Source organism: Malaclemys terrapin, chromosome 8 (assembly GCF_027887155.1).
Source record: "Malaclemys terrapin pileata isolate rMalTer1 chromosome 8, rMalTer1.hap1, whole genome shotgun sequence".
Lineage (NCBI taxonomy): Eukaryota > Metazoa > Chordata > Testudines > Emydidae > Malaclemys > Malaclemys terrapin.
In genome coordinates this window covers 18,880,945-18,906,756 of record NC_071512.1, presented here as the reverse complement: position 1 = coordinate 18,906,756, position 25,812 = coordinate 18,880,945, and the positions used below count along the sequence as shown (strand labels likewise).

The following is a 25,812-nucleotide window of genomic DNA, read 5'->3' as shown; positions in this document are numbered from 1 at the left end:
CCATGCCTTGCAATAACAAACTAGTGAGGTTTCTGGCAACTCCAGGTCTCCCGGGCCAGCGTTGCTTTGGAGGCAAGTGTCAGATTTTGAAATTACACCTTAAAAACTGCAAAACATAATTGTGGAAGGATGATTGTAATGAGGCGCTTCTCAGAGCCTGGCACCCCGCAGGCACCTCGGCCCTCACAGGGATGAGTGGGCAGCATAGGTGCTGGAACTAGGGGTGCTGCCGCACCGCACCCCCTGGCTTGAAGTTGTTTCCATCCTACACCGGGTTTGCAGTTTGGTTCAATGGCTCTCAGCACCCCTAGGATACACATTGTTCCAGCCCCCTGGTGGGAAATGGAACCCGAACAGAACAGGGATTGCGTGGGGGAGGGATAGCTCAGTGGTTTGAGCATTGGCCTGCTAAACCCAGGGTTGAGAGTTCAATCCTTGAGGGGGCCACTTGGGGATCTGGGGCAAAATCAGTACTTGGTCCTGCTAGTGAAGGCAGGGGGCTGGACTCAATGACCTTTCAAGGTCCCTTCCAGTTCTAAGAGATGGGATATCTCCATTATTATTATTTATATTTATTATTATTATTCAACATCTCACTGGGTTTGGGGCGGTGCAGGGAACCGGGGAAGGGAAATGCCCCCCAGGGGCTGCAAAGGGGCCTCATTACAAAACGGAAATAACAATCTACGGCTAATACCAATGATTTTCCCCATCCACCCGGCTGCCTGCCCCCGCCCATCTCTTCCCCGCCCTCAGCTCCCCCTCCCCATTCCTACCCCATTGATCCGGCCTTGCCGCCCACCCCCTCCCCATCTCTCCCGCCCTCGTCTCCACCGGGTGCTGCCCCCTCCCCCTTTTGTCTTGTCTCCTCCCCTCGGCGGGCCGCGCAGGGCCGGGCGCCCGCCTCCCGCTCCCGCCTGCCCGGCACTGGCTGACTCTCTTCCGGCGGCGGGCTGTGCGGAGCGGCGGGCGCTGTGAGTACGCGGCAGCGGGAACCCCGCAAGGGTTAACGCCACCTGCCCTCCCCACCCCCGGGGACCTGGGGCAGCCTCCGGGAGGCTTCCTGCCGCAGCCCCCTCCACGCGCGGGGAACTGGGTACTCCTCTGCAGCGAGCCCCCTCCCGGGCAATCGCATCCCCAAAAGACCGGTGACTGGGTGGCAGCTTCCCCCGGGGGTTAAGTCCTTCTGCAGAGTCCCTCCCCCTATGCAAGAGGGAGGCCTGGGGGTCATCCCCTAATGCAGCAACCTCCCTCCAGGTTAACCCCCCAATTAATAAACAGGCATGAGATTGCAGAGTGGGGGGGTCTGTGCTTGGCCCGTGCCCTCCACGGTTCATAGGCTAGCTAGTAGCATGCACACTCGCCCTGGGTGACCGGTGGGTTCCTCCTGCTCCTCGTGTACCCCCAACCTATACACGCATGTGACTTGACTAATGCACCCGGTTTGGGGAGCGATGTATAATCAAGATGAGGGCATTAAGGAGGCGAGTGGGGCAGATTTATACCTAGGCACAGTAAAGACCCTCAGTTTCAATCCTTTCAGGAAAAGATGCATTATAATGAGAAAAAGTACCATGATGAGGGCCATTTAGAGTGTCTAGTTAAAAAGAAATAATTCCTCATTCAGTTTCCTGTTGACACAGATAAGGGGAAGAAAACACATTAACCCTCCAGAGGAGGCAAGTTTGAAGCAATTGCTTTTGGGGATGAAATGAAGAGCTTGAAATAACTGTTCGTTAGCAGTGGGTATTCACCCACGAAAGCTCATGCTCCTATACACTGTTAGTCTATAACGTGCCACAGGACTCTTTGCTGCTTTTACAGATCCAGACTAACACGGCTACCCCTCTGATACTTGTTCGTTAGCAAAGAAGCTCTTTGAAAAAATAGGGGAGAAATGTGTGGTGAATGCCCATGTGTAATTCAGGGGAGGCAGGGATCCGAGGAGGGGTTGTAAATTGAAAGCACACTGCTGAGCTGGCTGCTGCTGCAAACCTCTAGCATCTGGAGGTGGCTTCAGTGCAGAATGATGAAATCTCCCTTTAAGTTACACACCAAAGATGGCTGCTGTATTGAAGAGTCAGTCTCAGCAGCAGACCCTATCCATTTAACACAGGCTATAGTTTTTGTTGCTAGGCTACAAACAGGACTTACTTTTTGCCTTATAAATGTATCTGGGAGTGGTGTTGTGATGGGACGGGCTGGTTCTAGCATGTGATGTGTTTTTATTAATGCCTTTGGAAAAGTAGACATTGCAGTAAAAGCTTTCTGGTTTCAACTGATAGTTACCAGCAAATGCTATTTTAGGGTAGAAAAAATTTGGCAACTCATTTGTAATTTTCTGTATCACTCGCTTGCAATGCCTCTGACTCCCAGGTATCATCTTTTAAACTGGGGCTGCCAGCATAACACAGAGAGGGGACAGCACTGCTAAGATAAAAGATAAATCTGAAATATGCTGAAAATTTGTAATCATGTAAAGATGCTCCTCTCCCCAAAATTATCATTTAAAACAATCTAGCACTAATTATAATGAGAGGTGTTGGCCTCATGTCTCTGGAGCCTGAAGTCTTTTTATCATCAGAACAGTTACAGTATGAGTATTTGCAATGTATGCTGCCCCATCATTGCCTTGTCAGACTGCTTCAGCCTTGAGGTAGAGGGGTCACCTTTTCCAGGTGGGAGGGAGTAGTTCGGTCCCCAAGGTCTTCAGTCCCTGGCTTCTCCACAGAAACTGTCAAAAGACAGGTCATTATGATGGGCATTTTCAGGTCTGAGGGAAGGAAAATCCATATCCATTGGGGACAAGACTGAGACTACTCAAAAAGAGCACATCTACACAGCAGTTAAACACCCGTGGTTGGCCTGAGTCTGCTGACTCGGGCTCAGGCTGCAAGGATGTAAAATTGCTGTGTTGGGCCAGACCCCAAGATCTGGCATCCCATGAGGTAGGGAGGAGGGGTCTCAGAGCCCGGACTCCAGCCCAACCTCGGACATCTACACAGCGATTTTTATCTCTGCAGCCCTAGCCAGAGTCAGCTGACCCGGGCCAGCCATGGCCATGCCGCAGGTCTTTAATTCTAGACCCAAAAAGGGTGACGGGGGTCGGATCTCTTGATGATTACCTGTTCTGTTCATTCCCTCTGGGGCACCTGGCATTGCCACTGTCAGAAGACAGGATACTGGGCTATATGGATCTTTGGTCTGACTCGGTATGGCCATTCTTATGTTCTTAAAAGGCCAGTGTGTTAATTTCAAAATTAAGCAACTGAGAATGGTTAGCGAGTTTACATAGCATTAGCATCCTCATAAATCATGCTGTGATGTTTGGCGCATCATAATAAATTATAAGGGTGTCGGCTTAAATTAATAGTTACTGCCATTCGCTTAAATGAGCTTTTGCATCACAGCAGTTTGTTTTAATGCCATCTCCCATTCTGATAGGCAAGGTTGCACAGGGCTTGAAAAATGTACCCAACATCATTGGTGGCAGGTATAATAGGCCAGGGGAGACTCTGCCTCCCCTAGCGCTGCCGCTGGACCCCGGTTGCAGGTTCTAGGGGGGAATTTTTTGCTTTTTATTATGCCCCATGCAGGTTCTGGGGTGGCTGAGGAGGCAGTATGTGCTGTTCAGCTTCCTGGGTTCCTCAGAATTTTCTCCGTGGACTCCAGGGCGATTACTGATGAACCCAGGTTTGCTGTCTGAATAACACATTCCGCTTCCTCAGCCGCCCCGGAACCTGCATGGGGCATAGCAAAAGCTCAGGTTCTTCTTCCGGAAGAAGAAAAGAGCTTTTGAATTTTTGAGGGGTGGTTTGGGGTCTGTGGAGGGGAGGTGTGGCTGCGGGGGCTTCGGCCAGCCCAGAGCTCCTCTGAGCAGGTTTTGGGGGGCTCAGGGCTTCAGCTGGCCCAGGGCTCCTCTGGCCATGGGGGGGAGCTAGAGGGGGCCAGGAATCTTGGGCTCTGGCCATGGAGGGGAGCCAGGGGGTCTCAGGGCTCCAGCCACGGGGAGGGAGCAAGGGCTCTCGGGCTGTTGCAGGGAGGGGGACTCGGGGCTCAGGCTGTGGGGGGGAGGGGATCTTGGGGCTCCGGCTGTGGAGGGGAAGGGGGGCTGTGGCAGTGGAGGGGGCTTGGGCTGTGAGGGGGGCAGGGATCTCGGGGCTCTGGCCACAGAGAGGGGCTTGGGCTGCAAGGGGGCCAAAGGGGTTTGGGAATCCGGCCACTGCAGGGCTCAGGCTGCCAGAGGGAGGAGGTCTCGAGGCTCCGGCCGTGAGGGGAACAGGGGGGCTCGGGCTCCAGCCGAAGGGTGGTGGGGGTGGAAGGGGCAGAGCCAGGGGCTAGCCTCCCCAAAGTGGGGTTCGACCCACTGCCCATGCCCAGCATCTACTAGCCCAAACACTAAGCCTACTCAGCAGGCTGAAATAACATCAGTACCCCTCCTGAGCTAAACCTCCTTCCCTGTCTCATGCAGGTTAAATACATCCCTGCTAGTCTTTCTCTGGAAGCACTCTGCTTCTGCAGTTAAAGCTGGACCTCCCACACAACCTGCCTCCTCCTCATTCAATTTATGCTGGTCAGACACACAGAGTGCTCTACTGGAGTGGCAGGAGGACCCTTGTCTTACCAACATAGCCTGCTGCTATGGTGACAGTCATCTGGGGCCATTCTCTTGGACTTCAACCTGCCCAGAAACAGGGATCATCAGGCTGAGGATCAGGGAGATGTTGGATAGAGTGAAGGAGAGAAATGGTGGGTCCCCTGCCTGCCAGCACAACAGAACTCCCTACCAAGCAGAAGGGTTGGGAGTGGGGGGGCTTTGCTGACATCGACTCAGCAGAGTCCTCTTCTGGGATTTCCCACCCCCCCACCCTAGTGCCTTTGCCTGAGGTTTTGGAAGTTGCAGTTCCCATTGTACATAAACGCTGTCTCCTCAATCATTAGCAGTGTTGGAACCCTCCTGCCCACCCATCATAAGAACATTAGCTGTCCCCTTTTCACTCTGGCGCTAGAGATGTCCATCTGTAGAATTAGGAAGGCATCACTGCCTCGTTTACACTTGGTTCACTTTTAGAAGTTTATGTTCACAATTATAAGGTCTAGAAACTTTATTTTATTTTTACTTTATTCAATGAATGCTTAGATTCTGCAGAAACTGGTAACACTTGTACAGAGATTTCTATTCACCCAGGAGTTAATGAATTTGTCACTGTGATTTTAGTAACCAGTACAATTTAAAATGTTCTAAAACCTTAAATTTTGACTACAGCTAACTTCAGTGCTGTTCATTTGTATTTTAATGTGAGTAAAAAAGTTACCAAGTGTATGGGCCCTTCGAAAACTCATCTAATCTGCGACTAATTGTATCACATATAGTTGCTGCTTCATTTGTGACTGTTGCGTCAGGTTACAAAGTAGCTGTAGAACATTTTACATTTAATAAAGAAAAAAGTGAACTTTGAAACATTACAGTTGAGAGTTTAATTCCTGATGACTTCTGAACGTGCAGTTTTCAGACCCGTTGCAGCTACTGTTGTTATCCTTTAAACAAAGTTTAAAGTCTTCCCCTGCTGCTGATTCCATGGTAAAACTAACAGTAGCCTTTGTACTAAAAACTGCTGTTTAGACTTTGCTCTGGTTTGTGATTTAATTTTCAGGGGAGGATACTGTCACTTCTTATGATATTTATAAACTTTATTTCCCGTTAAGACAGGTTTCAGAGTAGCAGCCATGTTAGTCTGTAACCGCAAAAAGAACAGGAGTACAGGACACTTGAAAAAAAATTGCAAATGTTTCCATCTTATCAAAGAGTAAGTAAGGAGGGGCAAACTTGAGTGTGTTTGGTAGTATTGCTTTTAGATGCCCCTTCAAATTACCCTCCTAAATATCAGAAGGGGAGCAGAAAAGACATAAAAACTATTAAATAAAGTTTCTATCAAAAACTGATTTAAAAAAAAATTAGTCAATTAAAAAATGAGTTGAGAGTGTCCCTTAGAGAGTTCTTATCCGTTATGCACAAACATCTTTTATAATGTCTTCTAAAGTGCCATGCACACCTAACTATATATGAAGATAAGGACCCTCGTCTGAGGAGTCTAATCTCAGGCCATGTTTCTGCTTAGAATTGCATATGGACTACTCACAGGGCATCAAGTTAAGCACAGGCATGGTTTTATTTATTTATTTATTTATTGCAGGACTGGGGCATCCCTAGTTCCAACTACTCAGACACTTAAAAATTATCCATGTTTGTCAGTGTTTGCAAGACCTGGGCCTAAATGGAACATAATGCAGACAAAGGAGGAGGAAGAGATGCAGGAGAGAAAGTTATACATAATTTTATGCATCTGACTTCTTTCTTAACAAGACTGTATTGAAGTTAGACTAAACTGACATAGGACAGTTTTTTTTTTTACCCAACTAACTTAATCTGGAGGCACTGCGGTCCAGTGGATAAGAACATTGGACCTGATCACTGGATGATGCTGTTGTAGGAGACCTAGTTTCTATTTCCAATTCTGTCATTGCCTTTCTCTTTGTCCTTTGACAAGCCATATAACCTCTCTGTGACTGAATTTCCACATCTGTACATTCAGGATAATGATTCCTTCTTTTATGAAGCATTCGGAGATCTATAAGTGAAAAGTGGTTTATAAATATTGTTGTTTAAGATATTTTTCCTCATAGTCTTGAATTCTGGATTAGAACCATCTGGATCTATATGTACAAGTTTTATTAAAAAGTAAATATACTTTGAATTCAAGTGGTGGATGTGTTGTGTTACTGGAATCAGTGAAAAAAAATTATTGTCCAAAAGTAACAAACAAAAAATATATATGCTTATATATCCACAACAGAAACAATTGTTTAACTGTGTTATATAAAAATATCTTTGGGGTTTTTAATACTTTCCCATAGTGCGTGTCCTTGCATTGTGACAGTCACTTCAGCTTGACTGTTCAGTGTGAATTATGTTAATAGTTGACATGTCTGCATAATTAATTTTGTTTTTCAGCATCTCTGCTACTGAGCTGTTTGAAAAGAAATGCTGACAATAACTGGAAGCTGAATAACTGATGAGATAATTGTGCTGCTTGTGTTTAATTTTCTCAGATTTTGAAGCACCAGGGATGAAAATGTTGTGGCGCTATTGATTCAAAACTCTTATTAAATAGATTATTCCACTTCTGATGGTGTTTATTAAATAATGTAATCTCTGGAAGTGATAAAATAAGATGCCAAAAAAGAGCAGTAAATGATTTGATCGCTGTTGAGCTCTGGCTTCATCAGATGGCTGTAGCTGCTGAAATCTTTTTACAAGATTTGATCATTTGCTTCCCATGCATCTTCCCTTTAAAAACTTTTCATTAAATTTATCTGATTTCCTGAGTTATCTTAATTTTATGTAACCAAAATGTCCATAATTTTTCTTTTCTTAACATTTTATTAGTCGTAATATTCAGGTACAGATTTTGTATCACTAAGGATATAGTTCTGATCACAGTATAAATCAGGAATAACTCCATTGAAGTGAGTGGAGTTAAACAAATGGAAAACTAGTGTAAGTGAGATCAGAATCAGGTCTTACATAATTTGTTATAAAATTTATTTGATCGCTTCTGGTGTTGGATTTTTGTGCCTTCAGACTCATTAAGTAAGCTGTGGCATTCCTCTAGGGCAATTTAAAACTAGCCCTCTGAAAATTAATGTATCTGATTAAGATAGAGCTGATTAAAATACTGTTACAAGACCACATGAATACAAGGTATTGTACCAGTTCCAGGGATCTTTGGCTGCAGGCTCATTATTTCACCAGAAAAGAGAATTATGCCTTCCAGTTAAGTAGGGCGTCTTCAATACATTTTAAAAATAGCCATGATAAAAATACATTTGTGCACAGTTCCCATTTCTTGTTTCATAGTTGAAGTATTTTTTATATATAGGAGTATCTTTAAGTATAGGGACAGTTTCCGAAGTATTTGTTAAAACACTTTGCTTGTATAAGCAGCAAAGAGTCCTGTGGTAGCTTATAGACTAACAGACGTATTGGAGCATGAGCTTTCGTGGGTGAATACCCACTTCGTCAGATGCATGTTGTGAAAATATCTAGAGGCAGGTATAAATATGCAAGCAAGAGTGAGTCAGGCTAGAGATAATGAGGTTAGTTCAATCAGGGAGGATAAGGCCCTCTTCTAGCAGTTGAGGTGTGAACACCAAGGGAGGAGAAACTGCTTTTGTAGTTGGCTAGCCATTCACAGTCTTTGTTTAATCCTGAGCTGATGGTGTCAAATTTACAGATGAACTGAAGCTCAGCAGTCTTTCTTTGATGTCTGGTCCTGAAGTTTTTTTGCTGCAGGATGGCTACCTTTAAATCTGCTATTGTGTGTCCAGGGAGATTGAAGTGTTCTCCTACAGGTTTTTGTATATTGCCATTCCTAATATCTGATTTATGTCCATTTATCCTTTTACGTAGGGACTGTCCAGTTTGGCCAATGTAGATAGCAGAGGGGCATTGCTGGCATATGATGGTGTATATTACATTGGTGGACGTGCAGGTGAATGAACCGGTGATGGTGTGGCTGATCTGGTTAGGTCCTGTGATGGTGTCGCTGGTGTAGCTATGTAGGCAGAGTTAGCATTGAGGTTTGTTGAATGGATTGGTTCCTGAGTTAGTTACTATGGTGCGGTGTGTAGTTACTGGTGAGAATATGCTTCAGGTTGGCGGGTTGTCTGTGGGCAAGGACTGGCCTGCCACCCAAGGCCTGTGAAAGTGAGGGATTGTTGTCCAGGATGGGTTGTAGATCACTGATGATGCGTTGGAGAGGTTTTAGCTGAGGACTGTATGTGATGGCTAGTGGAGTTCTGTTGGTGTTTGCTTGTATAGTTTAGTTTGTATGGGATTTTATGTACATCTTCACTATTTACTGATAGTGGATGATAAATTATGCAGAACAGGAAAGAAATACATGAACTGTTTTTTCCATTCAGACTGTTGGTACCTACCTCTCTGTTGGTACCTACCTCTCTGTTAACAGATGGTCTACCAACAAGCAAAACAAAATAAAAATTGGGATTTTACAATCCCAATAGTACCAAGGACAATACTTCTATATAAAAAATATTTCTGTGAAAAGTTTGTAATTTTGTCAAGGCAAGGAAATATCCTTGCTGTTTGTTAGATATGTACCATTTTAACAGTGCTTTCCACTGTGAAATCAGAAAGCTTAGCAGCTTTTTTTCAACTTTCAGGTGACTGCAAATTGTGGGCTCCTTACACTATTACTCTTTATGTGTTCAGAGCACTTGGGTTTCATTACACTCAGAGAAATTAAATTTATTGTCGAAGTATATAGAATGACCTTGAATCACTGCATTTTCACTTGATACAAAGTGTTTTCTTTCCTCCTTGGATTGTATCCATCACTTCAATGGATGATACGATGTATTTTAGATTTTTCATACTTGCTTTTATTTTCTCAAGATTTCTGCGTCTGCCAAATATACCATATGCAGAAAAAATCTAGAGGAGGAAGAAAACCTTTTGTTTTCTTAGGTAGCTACTAATTAAGGTCCCCATCTTTCACTGAATTCCATGTGGACTGACAGCTGTGCCCACACAGAGCTCCAGGCAGGATTGGGTCCTAAAAATGGTGAACACGATTGTCGTTGGGTTTCATTCTTCATGAATCATTTAATATTTTGAAATGTTTGAACTGCAGTAATGAAAAATGTGGGGTTACAATAATTTTTAAAAGATAAGTAATGAACATTCTCTGCCATGGCATTTATCATTCTTTCCTTGGTGCATTAAGTTAATGTGACAGGGTAGATAAAAATCAATATTTTTTTGAAAAAAATCATAAAAATCAGATTTTTTTATTAAATCCAATTCTTTTAATTTATGTTAAATTATTTTTTTCTTTTTAAAAATAAACCTCTTTAAAATATGCTAAGGCCTAATATTATTATTTCTTAAAATTTTAAAATAAAAAATAAATATGCTGAATCCATGAGCAGCTATCAAAAACTTTGAGTACAAGGCTGCTTTTCTATGTAAAGAAAGAATCGGGGGGGGAATATTTAACTTTTGAGGTCAAACTTTATAAATATGGCACAATAGACAGTAGGGCTTGATCCTGTGCTAGTGGGTACAAGAGTCTGATGTCATCACAGGAGCCCAGCCTCTGACTCCAGGAAACATCATCAGGTGTCTCATCAGGATCATCCACTGAGCCAAAAGGGTGGTCTCATACTCCTGTTTTTTTCTGGCTTTGCCTTAATGGAGCTCTGATTTGACTCACTTCTCAAATTATGAATATTTATGACCCCACCCAGCATGGAAACTTACTCTCCAGCACATGGAAAAATACTGAAGCTTATCTATCCAAAATATTTAAGGTTAGTTGGTTTAATCAAAATAATTTTATATGCTGTTTTGTGTGTTTACCGTCCTAATGCAGCTTGGTGCAAATCATGATCAGAAAGTTAATTATCTAGTAAATAGGCAATGTATCATTTGCCATCTTCTAACATACTAAAAATGTATTATTAATAAGAATCTGAAACTATTAAGCTATATAATTGCTTAAATAAATGTACATAGTTATAGTGTACCCTCCTAGGTGGCAAAAAGATGTACCAAATCTAGTGTAAAAGCTCTGTTTAATTGTAAATCAATATGTTTTAATGGTCATATCAACCAATGAGAATGCATCTTTCTTTAGAAAATAAGTTTACAGTAATCTTCTTTTCCATTTCCAGTTGATTGATTTATCGAGGCTTTCCATTTAATGATTAAAATCACAATTTCAATAGCCTTGATTTAAATCAGTCCATCCAATGAAACAATGTTGTTGGCCCTCTTCATCTTATTTAATTTTTAGTCATTTGAACATTCATCCTCAAGGAAAATGTAAACGCTTGTTTTCTATAGAAATGGCTCATTCCCATGTGAAGGAATGCCAGTCCTTTCAACAGTTGCTAGACTTAACAGTGCATCCGCTCCATCCTGTCTTGCAGTTGAAGCTTCCATGACCTTTTTCTGCTTCCCACCTACTCCCATATTTCAGATTATCCGTATCATGTTCCACTTCTGTAAAATTGATATTTAAATTATCAGTCTTTTGCTGCTGAAAACTTGCTGAACTGATCACATTTTAATAGTTAAAATGACAAAACAAACAGTTGCAAATCCATTAGTTGTGGGCCATTTTTATTTTTTATGGACGGTCATTAAATCTAAAGCTCTAATATGTTAATTAATGAAGACATTGTTTTAAAGTAACCATCAAGAGTATGCTCCTGTAACTACCAAGAGTATGATCCCGCCATTGAAGTCATGATGAGAATTCTGTGTGGAGAGGGTATGCAGGAAAGTGTAGGAGAGGAACACAAAAAAGAAAATAGGAGGTGATGAGGCTGAGAAGTTCATAGATTATGTGTAGAATTGGTTGAAAAAACAATTAAAAATGTCCGGGGAATTTTTTAAATTGTAAAAATGTTAAAATTTCATCAAAATATTTCAATTCTTGAAATATTTCAACCAGCTCCACAAGTGATTGAAAACCTGCATTTTTTGTGAGAAATACTTTTCATTAAAAAAATCAGATTTTTAATGAAAAATGTAGTGGAAAACTTGAAATGATTGAAACATCAGTCAGTTTCTACCAACTCTAGTTATGTAAAATGGTGAAAATTATACCTCTGTATGTGGGTGAAAAAGTGTCAGTGTAATTTACACAGAGAGGGTCCTACTTTAACAGACACTTTACACCCCTTGTTAGTTTCTTTTATAGATCTTACCCTCCTCGTGTAAGTTACAGCAATTCAGGCTTGCTTATTCTCACTTATCAGTCAGTAACTTACAGTTCACCTCTGAATGTGGCCTATTGAATTTGGCAGGATGGAAGCTGACTTAAAATTTTACATGCTCCACACCTCTCAAGGAAATTCTAGATATTTTCCTGTCACTTTAGTGCTGGTTTTACGATCAGAAGAAACACTAATATTTAAATGAATGCATAACTTTACAATGTTAGCATTGCTTTGATGATTAAGCCAGGATTCATGCAGTGTATGATTTTGTGTACAGTCCCTGGCACTGTGTGAACCTTATGTAAATGTCAAAACCTTTTAAAAACAAAATGACACTTTGAAATGAATACAGTTCTTCTTTGTGGACCTCTTTCTTAGATATAGGAAAGATTATATAGCACTGTGGAAGAATTCATCACATTAAGTGTTAGAGATTAAAAATGGGCTATTGGCAACAGTGTATCAAAGCAAAAGTTCATTACCTTAAATATATGAAACAGGTCATATTGGCTTGTTTCAATTTATTGTATATTCCAGGCTAACAAAATCTGAAAATGCAGGTTTACATTTTCTTTTATTATTTGAGTGCTGGTAACATTGTTGATGCTATATAGAATTTAGAGGAAGGTACAGCACATGCCCCAGGGAGCTTGGAAAGATCCACAACATGCTGGGTCTCAACATTTGGAAGTAGCAGGGTTTATTTTTTTTTCCCCCTCTCTTTTTCTAAGCAGTGTTTTGTTCTTAGTAAAATGTATCTGCCCCTACTGTATAATGATTTGGCCAGACAAGTTTCTCACATGTGAGCAAACATTACCTACGTGGTAGAATCACCTGCATCAGTTCAATAGTCTACCTACTAAAATTCCTAAGATAAAGTACCAGTTTATGCTTAATTGGGACATCTCCCAGAGATCAAATTGATGCCTAATGATACCAATGGCAATGAGTCTTGCTTAATTGCTTGTGGTCCTCTTGAAGATCTCTTGGAAGTTTCAACTAACGCTTAATGTGTGAGCCCTTTTTGAGTAAGGCAGGACCAAGAAAGCATAAGATGCTTATGATGCACTCTGTGCGCTGACTCAGTTTATTTCCACATGCTAGTTAACAGTCTATAAAGCCCATTAGACGACAAGTGGGAATTCTTTTTCTTCCTTCCCTCCCTCCCCCAACTGGATAATTTGTGAGAATTTATTTACCACACTATCATAGAGTATGTGAGTAACTGCTGTAGCAGAGATGGTTAAAGATTAGTATTCAGACATTCTGGGTTCTGTTCTTGGCTTTGACTTGCCTTGTAGCCATGAGCAAGTTATTGCTGCTTTGCCTCAGTGTCCTTATCTTTAAAATGGGGGAAATGATACCTCACTGATAAGTGTTAATAAAGGTCTTTTGAGAGCCTTTGTGAAAGTCACTGTATTATTCGATTGTACTGGTCTATTAGCAGTTACGTAGTTATCATGAAGAGTATCTTCAGCATTTCAAAGTACCTTTATAAATAGCCTGTCATTGTGCCAACTTGTTTCTTTGGAAGTCCATGAATTAGAAAAGTGTTTCCCCTTTTTGATGAAGGAAGGTTGCCAACTTTCTATAAAAAAATGCAAATAGACACTGCTATCTCCTAAGATACCCTTTCGATTTAATAATAGAACTAGATTTCCAACCTCCCACCTCCAATCTGAGTTGCTTTTATTATCCTTTTATTATCCAGGGGGACTTTGAGCTTCTCTTGTGTAACCTAATTTTGGAACTTTGAAATATGGGAGATAATGTAAGTTATCTGTATATTTAACATGTACTGAAACTATATTTACAGTAAGTTTGGTCAACAGAGTTAGTGCTCTTTGAGTCCCCTGGTTTATGGTTACTTATTTTAGTAAATATACAGCGGTTTTGAAGATATTTACGGTACTTGGAAAAATCCCCACTTTCCTGGAGCTCTTTCAGAGAAAGAAAAAGCGAAGTTCATAATGGAAGGAAGTTATGACAAAAAGCAAGAAAGAGGTAATAAGTAGAGCTGGTACAATAATAAGTGACTATATTTTTAAAAGTTCACTGGAATTATTGAATAATTCAGTTGACATATACTCTTATGCAATATTAGACTGACTCCTTAACTGATCAAAGGCTATTTAATGAATATATCATTTGATGACTACTTGTGAAATTCATTGAATAATTATATACAACAAATTTTGTTTTCTGTTATTCAGCTAGGTAATAAAACTGTATTAAATAGAAAGTTGATTATCATGAGTACAGTACAATATTGAATTGCAACAACAACTCAGCACATAATGGTGCCATTTAAATTGCAAGGTACTGGCCTGAAAAGGAGTGGTGGCACTAGTATTTTTAACCTTGGCAAGAAAATGTAGATCTTGGGCTAATAGGTATTGGGCATTAACTGCAGTAGATAAACTCTTTTTTATCTGGGGACCAATATTGCATTCTGCTGCAAGTGAGCCAGTTAGGTCAGTGGGAACTATTCATGTGCCCTAATCATTACTGGAAACTATTTGTCCTTATTTCATCTTTATTTTTTCTGGTTTCACAAGGTTGTGTTCTATTTCAAATTTAGGTCCCATCTGTTGGAAAGACCTTAGCACACTTTGCTTTGACAAGGCCAGCATTCAGAATAGCTAATTTGACTTTATTGCCAAATAATCCAACCTCTTAATCCAATGCAATTGTCAAAATAAAAGATGTGAGAATCTGGACTGCTTTGAGCGTCTTTGAGATGACCTTCCATGTGACAGCATAGGCTTCTGTTTATTGAGACAGTAACATTCCTAAAACAGCATTGCACAAGCAGTGCATCACAGACCTCCTGTAGTAAAATAGCCAGGCTAATAACACTTGTCTAGAGAAACATTTAGACGCTTAAATGATCTTAACACATTAAGAGTATAAACCAGGAAAACAGTCTTAAAACATCAGACAATAGTGTTCACTGGCTGCAGTATGCACTCATGAATTGTGCTTTTTGTTTAGTCAGATGTTTGCAGCCTTTGAGTTAATACCTCTGTGACGTTGCACTCTATATGATTTTATGAAAATATGTTAATAAGTGTGAATATAATGTAACTGGAATATGCTTCATGCAAAAGGTCTCTTGTAAGGTATCATTACAATTCTTATAATCTACTGAGTATGGTCATCCTATTTGTATAAATGTATCACTCTTGTATCTGAAACTAGAAATATGAAGTATAACTCTGAGGTCCTATTGTAATTATGCAAAGTGTGGGCCATTAATGGTGGTTTGGAATTTTGATGGCTTCCATTAACCAGGACAGTTGACTGTAGATGGCTCTGTTTACTTCAGGAGCGGTGCCAAGGTTTTTGGCGCCCTAGGCGGGGGTCCTTCCGCGCTCCCGGTCGTCGTCAGAAATTCTGCGGCGGGGGGGTCCTTCCATGCTCCCGGTCTTCGGGGCACTTCGGCGGCGGGTCCTGGAGCGAGTGAAGGACCCGTCGCAGAATTGCCGCCGAAGACCCGGAGCGTGGAAGGACACCCCACCCCCTGCCAAATTGCTGCCGAGGGCGACAAAATGCCACTCCCCCAAATCCTGGCACCCTAGGCAACCGCCTAGGTCGCCTAAATGGAAGCACCGGCCCTGGTTTACTTATAAATCTTCCTGTATACCTGTGTGCTGGCAAGTGGGTAATGAAGTCTTACAGTGACATGTGATCATGTCACCTGAACTGGAATCCATCTTTATTTAACCTGGTGCTTTTCCATTTAGAAGGAGGGATGGGAACCCAGAGAGGGACAAAGGATTCCCGCCTTGTGCAAAAGATATATAAGGGAGTGGAACAGAACAAAGGAGGCTGCAGTCATGAGAAATCCCTTAGCTACCCCCTGAGCTGGAACAAGGACTGTACCAGGAGAAAGGATTGGGCCCAGACTAGGAATGCATCCAGTCTGTGGTAGAAGCTTATTGAAACATCTCGGAGTTCAATTTTATCTGTGTTCAGTTTTCCTACTGTATTAAGCATAGACTTGTGTGTTTTATTTTATTTTGCTTGGTAATTCACTTTGTTCTGTCTGTTATTACTTGGAACCACTTAAATCCTACTTTTTGTATTTAATAAAATCACTTTTTACTTATTAATTAACCCAGAGTATGTTTAATACCTGGGGGGCAAACAGCTGTGCATACTTCTGAGTGTTATAGAGGGCGAACAATTTATGAGTTTACGCTGTATAAGCTTTAGTCAAGGGGTTTATAAGGGTAAAACAGATTTATTTGGGGTTTGGACTCCATTGGTAGTTGGGTATCTGAGTGTGGACCAGGAGAACTTCTTAAGCTGTCTTCAGTTAAGCCTGCAGCTTGTGGGGGACGTGGTTCAGACTTGGATCTGTGTTTGCAGCAGGCAAGTGTGTCTGGCTCAAACCAGGCAAGGGACTGAAGTCCCAAGCTGGCAGGGAAAACAGGCTCAGGGGCAGGAGCGGCTCTAGCTTTTTTGCCGCCCCAAGCACGGCGGTCAGGCTATCTTCGGCAGCGTGCCTGCGGGAGGTCCGCCGGTCCTGCGGCTTCGGCGTACCCGCCACCGAATTGCCACCGAATCTGCGGGACCGGCGGACCTCCCACAGGCATGCCGCCGAAGGCTGCCTGACTGCCGCCCCCCAGGGCTTGCCGCCCCAAGCACGCGCTTGGAGCGCTGGTGCCTGGAGCCGCCGCTGCTCAGAGGTAGTCTAAGCACATCAGGTGGCAGTCCCGAAGGGGTTTCTGTGATCCAACCCATCACAACCTCTTTATACTACTAACTTCTGCACCTCCAGGACAAAAAAGGGTCAATTTATTTATACAATGTACAGTTTTCCTGGTGCCAGAATAAATTAGGAGACTAGAAACAAAAATCCATGTGGTTCCTGACAAGGAGAAATATGTGTACATACTGTAAACTTTGTTTATGAGTTTTTAGCAGGATAGCAATCAGGTATTGACTGATGTTTAAGTCAATAATAGGATTTGTTGTCTAGCGCAGTAGAATGTTTGTTAAAGGATAATCTTGGAACTGGCTGAAAACAGAAATCTTTTTAATGTAATGGCCTTGTTATTTCAATCTTCTATGTTTGACAGTATAGACTAAATGTAAAAATATAATATCACGACAGATGATTTTTTTTTAATTGAAAACACAATAAACTCAATTTTTTTTCTTCTAAAGAATAGTTGTTTAACTGAAAGAAATAGTGTATAATTATCAGGGACATGCATAAAGGGATAGTATAAAGCAGTGGTCCCCAACCTTTTTCGTCTGGCGGGTGCCAGACAACGAAGCACGGAGGACCATAGTGGCAGACGAGCATCCGCCGAAATGCCGCCGACAAGCGGCAATGTCAATAGGCGTCACCACCGAAATGCCGCCGAAAAGCAGCAGCATCCGGAGGCGTTGCCGCCGAAATGCCATCGAAAATTGGCGGCATTTTGGCGGCAACGCCTCTGGATGACGCTGCTTCTCAGCGGCATTTCGGCGGATGTTCGTCCACTGGCCAGTACGCAAGCGCACTTAGATGCCCTGGCAGGCACCATGGCACCCGCGGGCACCATATTGGGGGACCCCTGGTATAAAGGTAAGTGGGAACAAAATATGACTTCATCAAGGTCATTAGCAAGTTTTATTTAACAGTGTTGGTCTTTGTATGGATCATTGGGTCATTCCACTGTTAACCATTTACTATGCTGGACGATGACTCCTAATCTGTTATCTGTCTTTCAACCAGTTTCTTTCTAATCCATTACAGAACTTTGCTTCTGTTGACTACTTAGTATCCTTCAAAACCTCTTCTGAGGGACTTTGTCTATTGTGTTCTGGAAAGCCAAATGAATTGTATTTGCCAGTTCTTTTTTTTCCGCTACTAAATGTCATACATAACACAGCTGCTCTGTATACTTGGTAAAATTAATTGGAGCCAATTTTGCCTTCATGTGTGTGCCAACACTCATTGATTTTGGTAGGAGATAAACGTGAGGCAGAATTTGGGCAAACTGAATCTCAGTGACAGGTCTTGTGGGGATTAACATCTTAGAGAACTATGCTATCTTTCATAATATGTGAAATGTAGTAAGCTATGCATGATGTGTGACTACTAGGCCTTTGTTGTAATTTAAACAATAAATAATTATAAAAGCATTCAAAAGGTTCTAGGTGCTGTGTAGACATAAAGGAAGGCAAAGCCCTTTCCCTCAATATCTTACAGTTTACAAAATCTTTTCTGACCTAAGTGCATGGAGAGGGAATATCTTTGTCACAGCCATCAGTTCTCCGTAGTAACTTTGTTTACAAAACAAATTTATGGTCCCCATGACATATGTTACAAAAGGATTTAGGGGCCTAAACCCCAGATGTAGGTATTACTGTGATGCACAAAACCCCCACTTGGCTGCTGCCTAACTCTTTAGGTGCCAAAAAAAGGCCTTGGCTACACTTGCAGCTGTACAGCAGCGCTCTGAGGTAAACCAGTCTTTGTGCAGCTGAGTAGGGAAAAGTGCCGCAGTCTGTCCACACTGACAGCTGCCAGCGCAGTGGTGTGGCCACACTTGTAACATCTGCAGCTGTGTTGGGAGCGGTGCATTATGGGCAGCTATCCCAGCATTCATGTGGCTGCAACGTGCTTTTCAAAACGGGGGGGGCGGGGTGGATTGTGACAGGAAGTGTGTGGGGAGAAAGAGTGCTTTTTGGAGCATGTCAGCTCTCTATTTTGCAAGTTCCAAACTCCCGGCCCCCTGATCATTCATTCACTCACTCAAAGCAAGCTGCAATCTGTTTGCTTTTCTCTGTGGTACAAGCTTTGAAACCGTCACTTCCACGTTCCTGCAGCCGGTCACAACAATGGAGAGGATTGGCCACTTGACAAGGTGATTAGTACAGCGCTGCAAGCATTTACACTCACACCCGTGAGTCATAGCCACTCCACTGCAGCTGTTATTCCTCTCGGAGATGTGGAGTACCTGCAGCGGTGTACCCAGGGAGATACAGCGCTGCAAGTGCCCTGCCAGTGTGGACGGGGACTGAGTTACAGCGCTGGGGGAGGCTTTACAGCGTTGTAACTTGCAAGTGTAGCCAAGGCCAAAGCTCAGTCAGTGCCTACATTTTCATTGTAAAAGTTACCTAGATACCCAAGTTTCTGCCTCTGGGCATGCACACTGCTGCCTTAGTGAGGCATCTGGAGGAGAGATGGGAAATGCCTTTTCAAATATCTTCTCAGGCAGGGGGGTGGGGGGAATTGAACCAGGGTGAGTACTCTGACCATTGGGCTAAAGATTATAAAGAAAGGTATCTCCCATTGGCCAGCTTAGGTCAGTTCCTACCTAGAGTGCTGGGGCGTTTGTGGATCCCACCTATATTTCCCAATGTATTGTATAGGGAGTCTAGGTGCCTAATCCAGGGTTTGTGGATTTCAGTGATTTTCTAGGTGCCTAAAAGTCCCTTTGTGGATCCGGGCCTGACTTTTGCAAATGGTTAATTTCTTGATTCCAAGAACTGGGAGGTTTTTTACCAATAGTATCAGTGGTCTAAATCAGCTTCCTAATCTCCAATATGAAATGTGGATGGTATTTTATATCTCTTACAACTTTTGCTGTTTTGGGCTGCTTAGGATATGAAGACCAAGAAATTTCTCTCTGTAGATAACTTAATTGCTTTTCCAAAGACTTCCAAAGTGCTCTTGAGGTGGAAAAAAAGGACTTTGAGTAACGGTTCATGTCTATTGGATGTGTTAACTCTCCACTTTTCATGAATGGACTAGTTCTGTTTTGGTGTAAAATTCATATGTTGAAGATGTTTTTAGAAGTTGTGTTATAAAGTGCTTCTTTTTATACTTTTTTCTCTACACATCTAATTTTGATCAGTCTCACGCAATTCAAACAGCTTTCATAATTTGTGCCTGATCTTTCTCCATTAGCAAGCAAGCATCAACCAAGTAAAAAGAGAAGCTAAGTTAAGATGAAAATACTCATCAGAATTTGTTCACATAAACAGCAAAGAACTATCCAGGTTCAGTGACACAACAACTCAAGTTCAATTGCTGAACTCCAGTGTCTTCACTAATTTTCTCACAAACAGTATTTGACTTGTCTTTGATCAGAATATGAAAGAATGCCATGTGGAAGGTGTGACATACTTGAGTACAATGTAGAATAATGAGCAGCTGGGCCACCCTTGCCCTGCAATCTTGGGTGCCTTATGATGCCTTGCTGAAGCAGTTCCAACCTGGGCTGCTCCCAAACAGCTTTCCAACATGCAAGTCACTCCCTGTGTGTTTCTGTGTAACTGCAGCCTGCCAGCCACGCATGGGTTACACTCTGGCTATCACTAGCCTTTGTTATAATGCAGGGTGACCCCAACACACTCCCGGTCTTAAATTTTCCCCCAGAAATGTATGTCCTGTACTACCCAGCTCTCTCCTGGACAATACAAGTTTATATAAAGTCTGTTATTTCATTGATGGAAATAATATGCACACAACTCACCACCCCAAATGAAGCTCCAGTTAGATAACAGTGAACCCAACAAGAACGCAAATATCTTTAAGTTTGGCATTTTAACAATTAAAAGTCTTAACTTTTGGAACTTCACCTGGACTATTAACTAGATCTTAATGGTAGCGAACTGGTACACAGTGTATTGGTTTCTCCTGACAAAGATAATGATATTAGCAATTAATACATTACAGTACAAATATCATTCTCACATAACATTTTTCCCTTTATTAAGTCTAATTAACTTTGGTTGTTTGTTTTGGGTTTTTTATTTGTTTCAGGTTGTAGAAATCCACTTTCAGGTTTTATTTGAACATGTTGTAGAAATCCACTTTTAACAATAACAACAAGGAGTCTGGTGGCACCTTAAAGACTAACAGATTTATTTGGGCATAAGCTTTCATGGGTAAAAACCTCACTTCTTCGGATGCATAGTTGATACAATGCTATAGTTGATACAGCCGGTATTATACTAGGAACTGCCTTCTTTCATCAGGATGCTAAAATTATTTTAGTCACAAAACCTTTAATTTTCTGGGCCCTAACCCCTATGGACATGGACATGCTCCAGTGACGTCAGGGGGAGCTGAGCGTGTGCTCTTGCTGGTATGATATTTTGCCTGCTTTTGCTGTAGTGTCTACAGTGAAACTGTCATTCTCTCAAGGTCTTGTGTTTGATCACATATTGGGTTTTATGTGTTTACTTTTCTTTTTCACTGAAGTCTGTAAGTCTGTGGTTGTTTTCAATACTAGACAGAATACCATACTGTTTAAAAATTAATGTTTAGAAATGCATTGAAAAAACATTGTTTTTATGGTCCCATTCGGTCTTAAACCCATAAGAAACACAGCGGGTTGTCTTTAACATCACTTCTCAGTTAGATGTATTTTAACATCCATCTGCCTGTTTTAGAGGGCTGTGAGAAGCATTGCCTTTGAAATACAATTGTTTATTGACCCCCCAACCAATCATTATTAATTAGCATTTTCCACAGACTTATTTAGTAATTAGACAGAATGAATGGTTGAGTAGATGATATTTGTTCTTGGTGTGGAAGCAAACTATGAATAAGTCACCCTGTTCTACTGAGGTGGCAGAACACTGCTAGGTCTGTGAGGTTAACTGGCAGAGGTGCTCTTTCCTGTCTTTATGCCTAGGAAAACTGGCACACCTTCTTAGTGTAATGGATTGCTTGGTAACACTTTTAAAAATAAAGGATAATCTACAGTAAGATCTAGAAAATGCAGCTGTTACAGTAAACGATATTGTATTGTGTGTTTCTAACTTTAATTTTGTTTTGCTGTGCCAGAAATTTTTTACAGGCTTTCTCACAAAATAAAGGTGCAGAAGAATAGTTTAACTCACTTAAAGCCTGTCTTCTCAATTTAATTTTTAATTCGCTTTAAGTCACCTTATTCCAGTCTGGTGGAGTGTCGAGAGAATACATAATTAATTCAAGTAAAGCAAATACTGAATTAGTATTTTGCGTTATCCATTATTTTGTGAGGCTATTATCAATAAAATTCTGCTCTTCAGTTACTCATCTTCTGAGAATCATTCTTTTACTGTGCACTATTTAAGAGAAGGAATGTAAAAATATATATGTATGTTCAGATGAACTTGCACTTGTTCCTCGTGTGAATGACAATTTGACTAATGCCAATCACTTTGTTGTTTGCAGAAAGCATATGGGATAAATACATTGCATTCAAAGTATGTACTTGCTCATTTAGGGTTTTTAATGGAATTTTAGAGTGTTTGGCACCTAGCAAGATTACATCCTTAGAGGTTCTCGGTACATTATGTATTACTAAGAATTATCAAATTGAAATCTTTTTTCTTTGCACACAGAGTTCATGAAAATGTCAGCAGATATACCATTAGACATTAATATCAAGGAACCCCGTTGGGATCAAAGCACTTTTGTTGGACGAGCCAATCATTTCTTTACTGTAACGGATCCCAGGAATATTTTATTACCTAATGAACAACTAGAAAATGCAAGAAAAATTGTTCATGATTACAGGTATGATAGTTGGATATTTTTGGCCATCAGTAATAATGACAATTTTTTTTCTTGGACCATAAGTGATTGTGGTTTGCTAAGTGTCACTCATATCAGTAGGTGATTATATCCATCTAATGAAATATTTAAAACATTTTCAAACCAATATCGCTTCCTTTAGGTATTCCATTGTATCTTCTTGTAATGCCAAGTATATGTGATATTTAAAATAGTAGCATCTAGAGTTATGAATTAACAAATGACATGGTCTGAGAACCCGTGCTAAGAAAGCACTCTGGTCTATGGATGAGCTGTCTAATTCCGATAAATAGTTGGTATGACAGCAATACTGAGAGCTAACTTTGACTACTTGTTCTATTATTTGAGATAAATAGCTTCTCAGATACCTGAAGATAAATTTTCAGACTTGGGCATGGGTTTTTGTCTATGTGATTATTAGTGATTTTAATGGAAGTTATATAGCTGAAATCTCTACATTCTTTTGAACAGGTAGAATTTTGTTATGGGCAGTATCAGCTAAGGTTCCTAACCATTGCAGGGAATTTTGATTCTTTCTTCAGCAAGCTATATAAAGGCTAATCTACCAAATGCACTTGTCAATGGGGTTCTTAACATGCAGTACAACAGAAGCTAAAGTACAATACTCACTTCTATCTTTTTAAATGTATTCTGTTGATCCAAAAGTCCTTTGGTACCTTATTTGTTTATACTAATTGCTATATTTTATAACAACATTTTTTATTTGTTTCCAAGACAAGGTATTGTGGCCCCTGGGCTGACAGAAGATGAACTATGGAGAGCAAAATATGTGTATGATTCAGCTTTTCACCCAGACACCGGTGAAAAGATGATTTTGATTGGCCGAATGTCAGCTCAGGTACCAATGAACATGACTATCACAGGTTGTATGATGACCTTTTATAGGTAAGTGATGCCAATATAACACAAACACTGTCAGTAAATTAAGTAGGTAATATTTAATGTAATTAGCTCATCAGAACATTTTAAAAGATGTTTTATAAATACTTTTTAAAATATAAAATGTTGCCTCCTTTCCTCTTCTGTCCTTGCATCCCTTTTTACCTGCATTTATTGGTGGTTTCCTCTAGAAGTAGCTGGGAGGTGAGCCTTTTAGCCTCTTCTAATAATTCACCAAATATCCTGTATTTCCTCATTTAACTGGGGAAGTTGAATGTTCCAAAATCCCATCCATATAGGAGATTTATCTGGAGAACTAAGAGGAGGAGATTCTGTCTGATAATTCTTACTGTAGAGATCTGGCATGTAGGATGCTCTCTGCAAAGTAAGTGTTAAACATCCTTCAGTCTATCAGTCGTCCAGTCCCATGTCCCTTTTATTACCTCCCTTTTCCTCAAAAGCACCTGAATTATCCTTATTCCAAATCTTCACAAATTCAGTGGAGTCTACTTTCAAAGGCCAGTCTTAGTATCTTCTGTGAGCAGTCTTTGTACTTGAATTTTATTTTAGTTTATTTATTTATTTCTTAAATAATATTATTTTTCTTAGAAGAACCAGTGGAGAAGTTAGAGGCAATAACATTATTGTATTTGATTCAGTGATTCTAAAATTATCCTCACTTTATCTTATCACTTTATCAAAACCAACAAAAACAAATATTATCAGTGCAATCTATATTAAGAAATGTAAACGATTTGCTGATCTCTGTGTCCTTTGTCTCTGTCAATGACTTGTCTTCTGGAGTTTTTCCACTGAACAACCTGATAATTATAATATTTTGTCATCTGAAAAAGGCCCCACAAGTGCAATTTACTTGAATTTAATAGAAAGAATGTTCTAATCTATATTCTTTGTTCACATTAATGGGTTGTTTTCCATCTCAGAATTCATAGTAGAACAGTTACCCCCCACCCAACCTCCCCACATAGGCATTTTTAAAGCACCCATCTTGATAATATTATAGCAGTCACATCAGTTTTTCAGACTGTAGCTTTGAAACTTGAGCATGATCTTTAGCTTTCTTGCTACCCAACAGCTAAAGTGTTTAAATACTTTCAAGGTAGGATTTCTGTCTTGAGGCATCACCTTAGTAGCATTTACACAATTTTGAGGACGTCTCAGAGACTTTTTTTTCAAATGAATCTGTCATTGATCCTATATTGAAACAGATTTTACATTCATTCCTGTACAACAACAATATTTATTGTTAGTTCATGCAGAAATGTTTGCTTATACTTTGAGCTAATAATGAAAAAATCGCCTGTTGACTCCTGAACTCAAACAAATGTTTCAGGGTCAGAGGACATGTTTTATGTCACAGTAGCAGACTGAAGAACTTTTGGAGTAAGTAGATTTAAAAAGGGTGTGTGTGTGTGTGTGGTCTCCAAAGAAAACTACCAATCCATGTGGTTGTGGAGCTGGGCGAGAAATAACCAGGTCTGTAAATGTGGTCTATATATAAGGTGGAAGTAAGTTCGTATATTTTTGTTCAATTTTTAGAAGTTAAGCTTTTGCCATAATGTCTCAGTTGTTGCAATTCACCTCCCATCTTGAGTGAATAATTAGGGTTGTGCTTTATTATACTGACTGCTGATATGGTTTTTAGTTGTGATTTTGTGTTTGTTTAAAAATGTATTCTGTATTTTGATTACTGTAATAAACTAGTTTCTGATTGGCTGAAGTACTTCGGAATAACTTTGCTCAGATAAATAAGAACAGCCTAGCAGCTCTTCAGGTTCATACTCACCTTGCTTGGTATAACATCGCTCTTTTGTTAATGTCCATTTTAAAAAAAAACACTTTTTCTTGTTTTAAGAACTACTCCAGCAGTGGTCTTCTGGCAGTGGATTAACCAGTCCTTCAACGCTATTGTAAATTACACCAACAGGAGTGGAGATGCCCCAATTACTGTCAGGTCAGATGCTTAACCAAATAGTTCAAATATCTTTGTAACCAGCACTGCCATCTATCTGAAGATGGTTGAGCTTCAGTAATTTCTGATGCAGTATGTGGACATGAGTCACTGCACAAATCAGTGTGAGTGCGTGCTAACAAGTTAGCACAGTTGCGAAGAGATGCTTGAGAATGATTTGAGATTACAATTATGTTTAACCTTTTAAAAATGAATATAACTGCTATGCGTTAAGCAATCTTTTAAACGCCAACATAATCTCTAATAGAGATCTTCATTGCACTGTTTAACCAGTCATTTGAAAATGCTAAATTAGCTTGTTACTTTGTCAGAAGCTTTGGTTAATGTCTTTAATTAAGGACATCAACAGATTAAATATAGGACATACGATCCTTCACAGCCTCAGTTCAGAGAGTTGGACATATGAGCGAAAGTTAAAATGCGATGAACAGAATAAGATGCAGAGAGAAATTTGATTCCACATTAATAAAATGCAGCTTTGTTTTTAAACTAAATTACTTTAGTACAGTATTGATGCATGTTGTTTTAGAATTTGAAGATTTTGCAAGTTAATACAAATACAGGTTGTGCAAGT

General features: G+C 40.6%; 1 protein-coding gene across 3 annotated transcripts in view; it reads left to right on the top strand.

Annotated features, from left to right (window-relative positions):
• The first annotated feature begins 891 nt into the window (after positions 1-891).
• Positions 892-25,812, top strand: part of SFXN1 (sideroflexin 1) — a 41,787-nt gene continuing 16,866 nt past the window's right edge. Inside the window, exons 1-4 of one of the 3 annotated variants that reach the window (XM_054037881.1) lie at positions 892-974; positions 22,153-22,327; positions 23,081-23,251; positions 25,122-25,220. In XM_054037881.1, coding sequence (XP_053893856.1) covers positions 22,158-22,327; positions 23,081-23,251; positions 25,122-25,220 — 440 coding nt within the window. In that variant the 5' untranslated portion in view covers positions 892-974; positions 22,153-22,157. Of the gene's footprint in view, positions 975-13,717; positions 13,816-22,152; positions 22,328-23,080; positions 23,252-25,121; positions 25,221-25,812 lie in introns of those variants that run through there. The other 2 variants (XM_054037882.1, XM_054037880.1) reach the window with 2 other exon arrangements.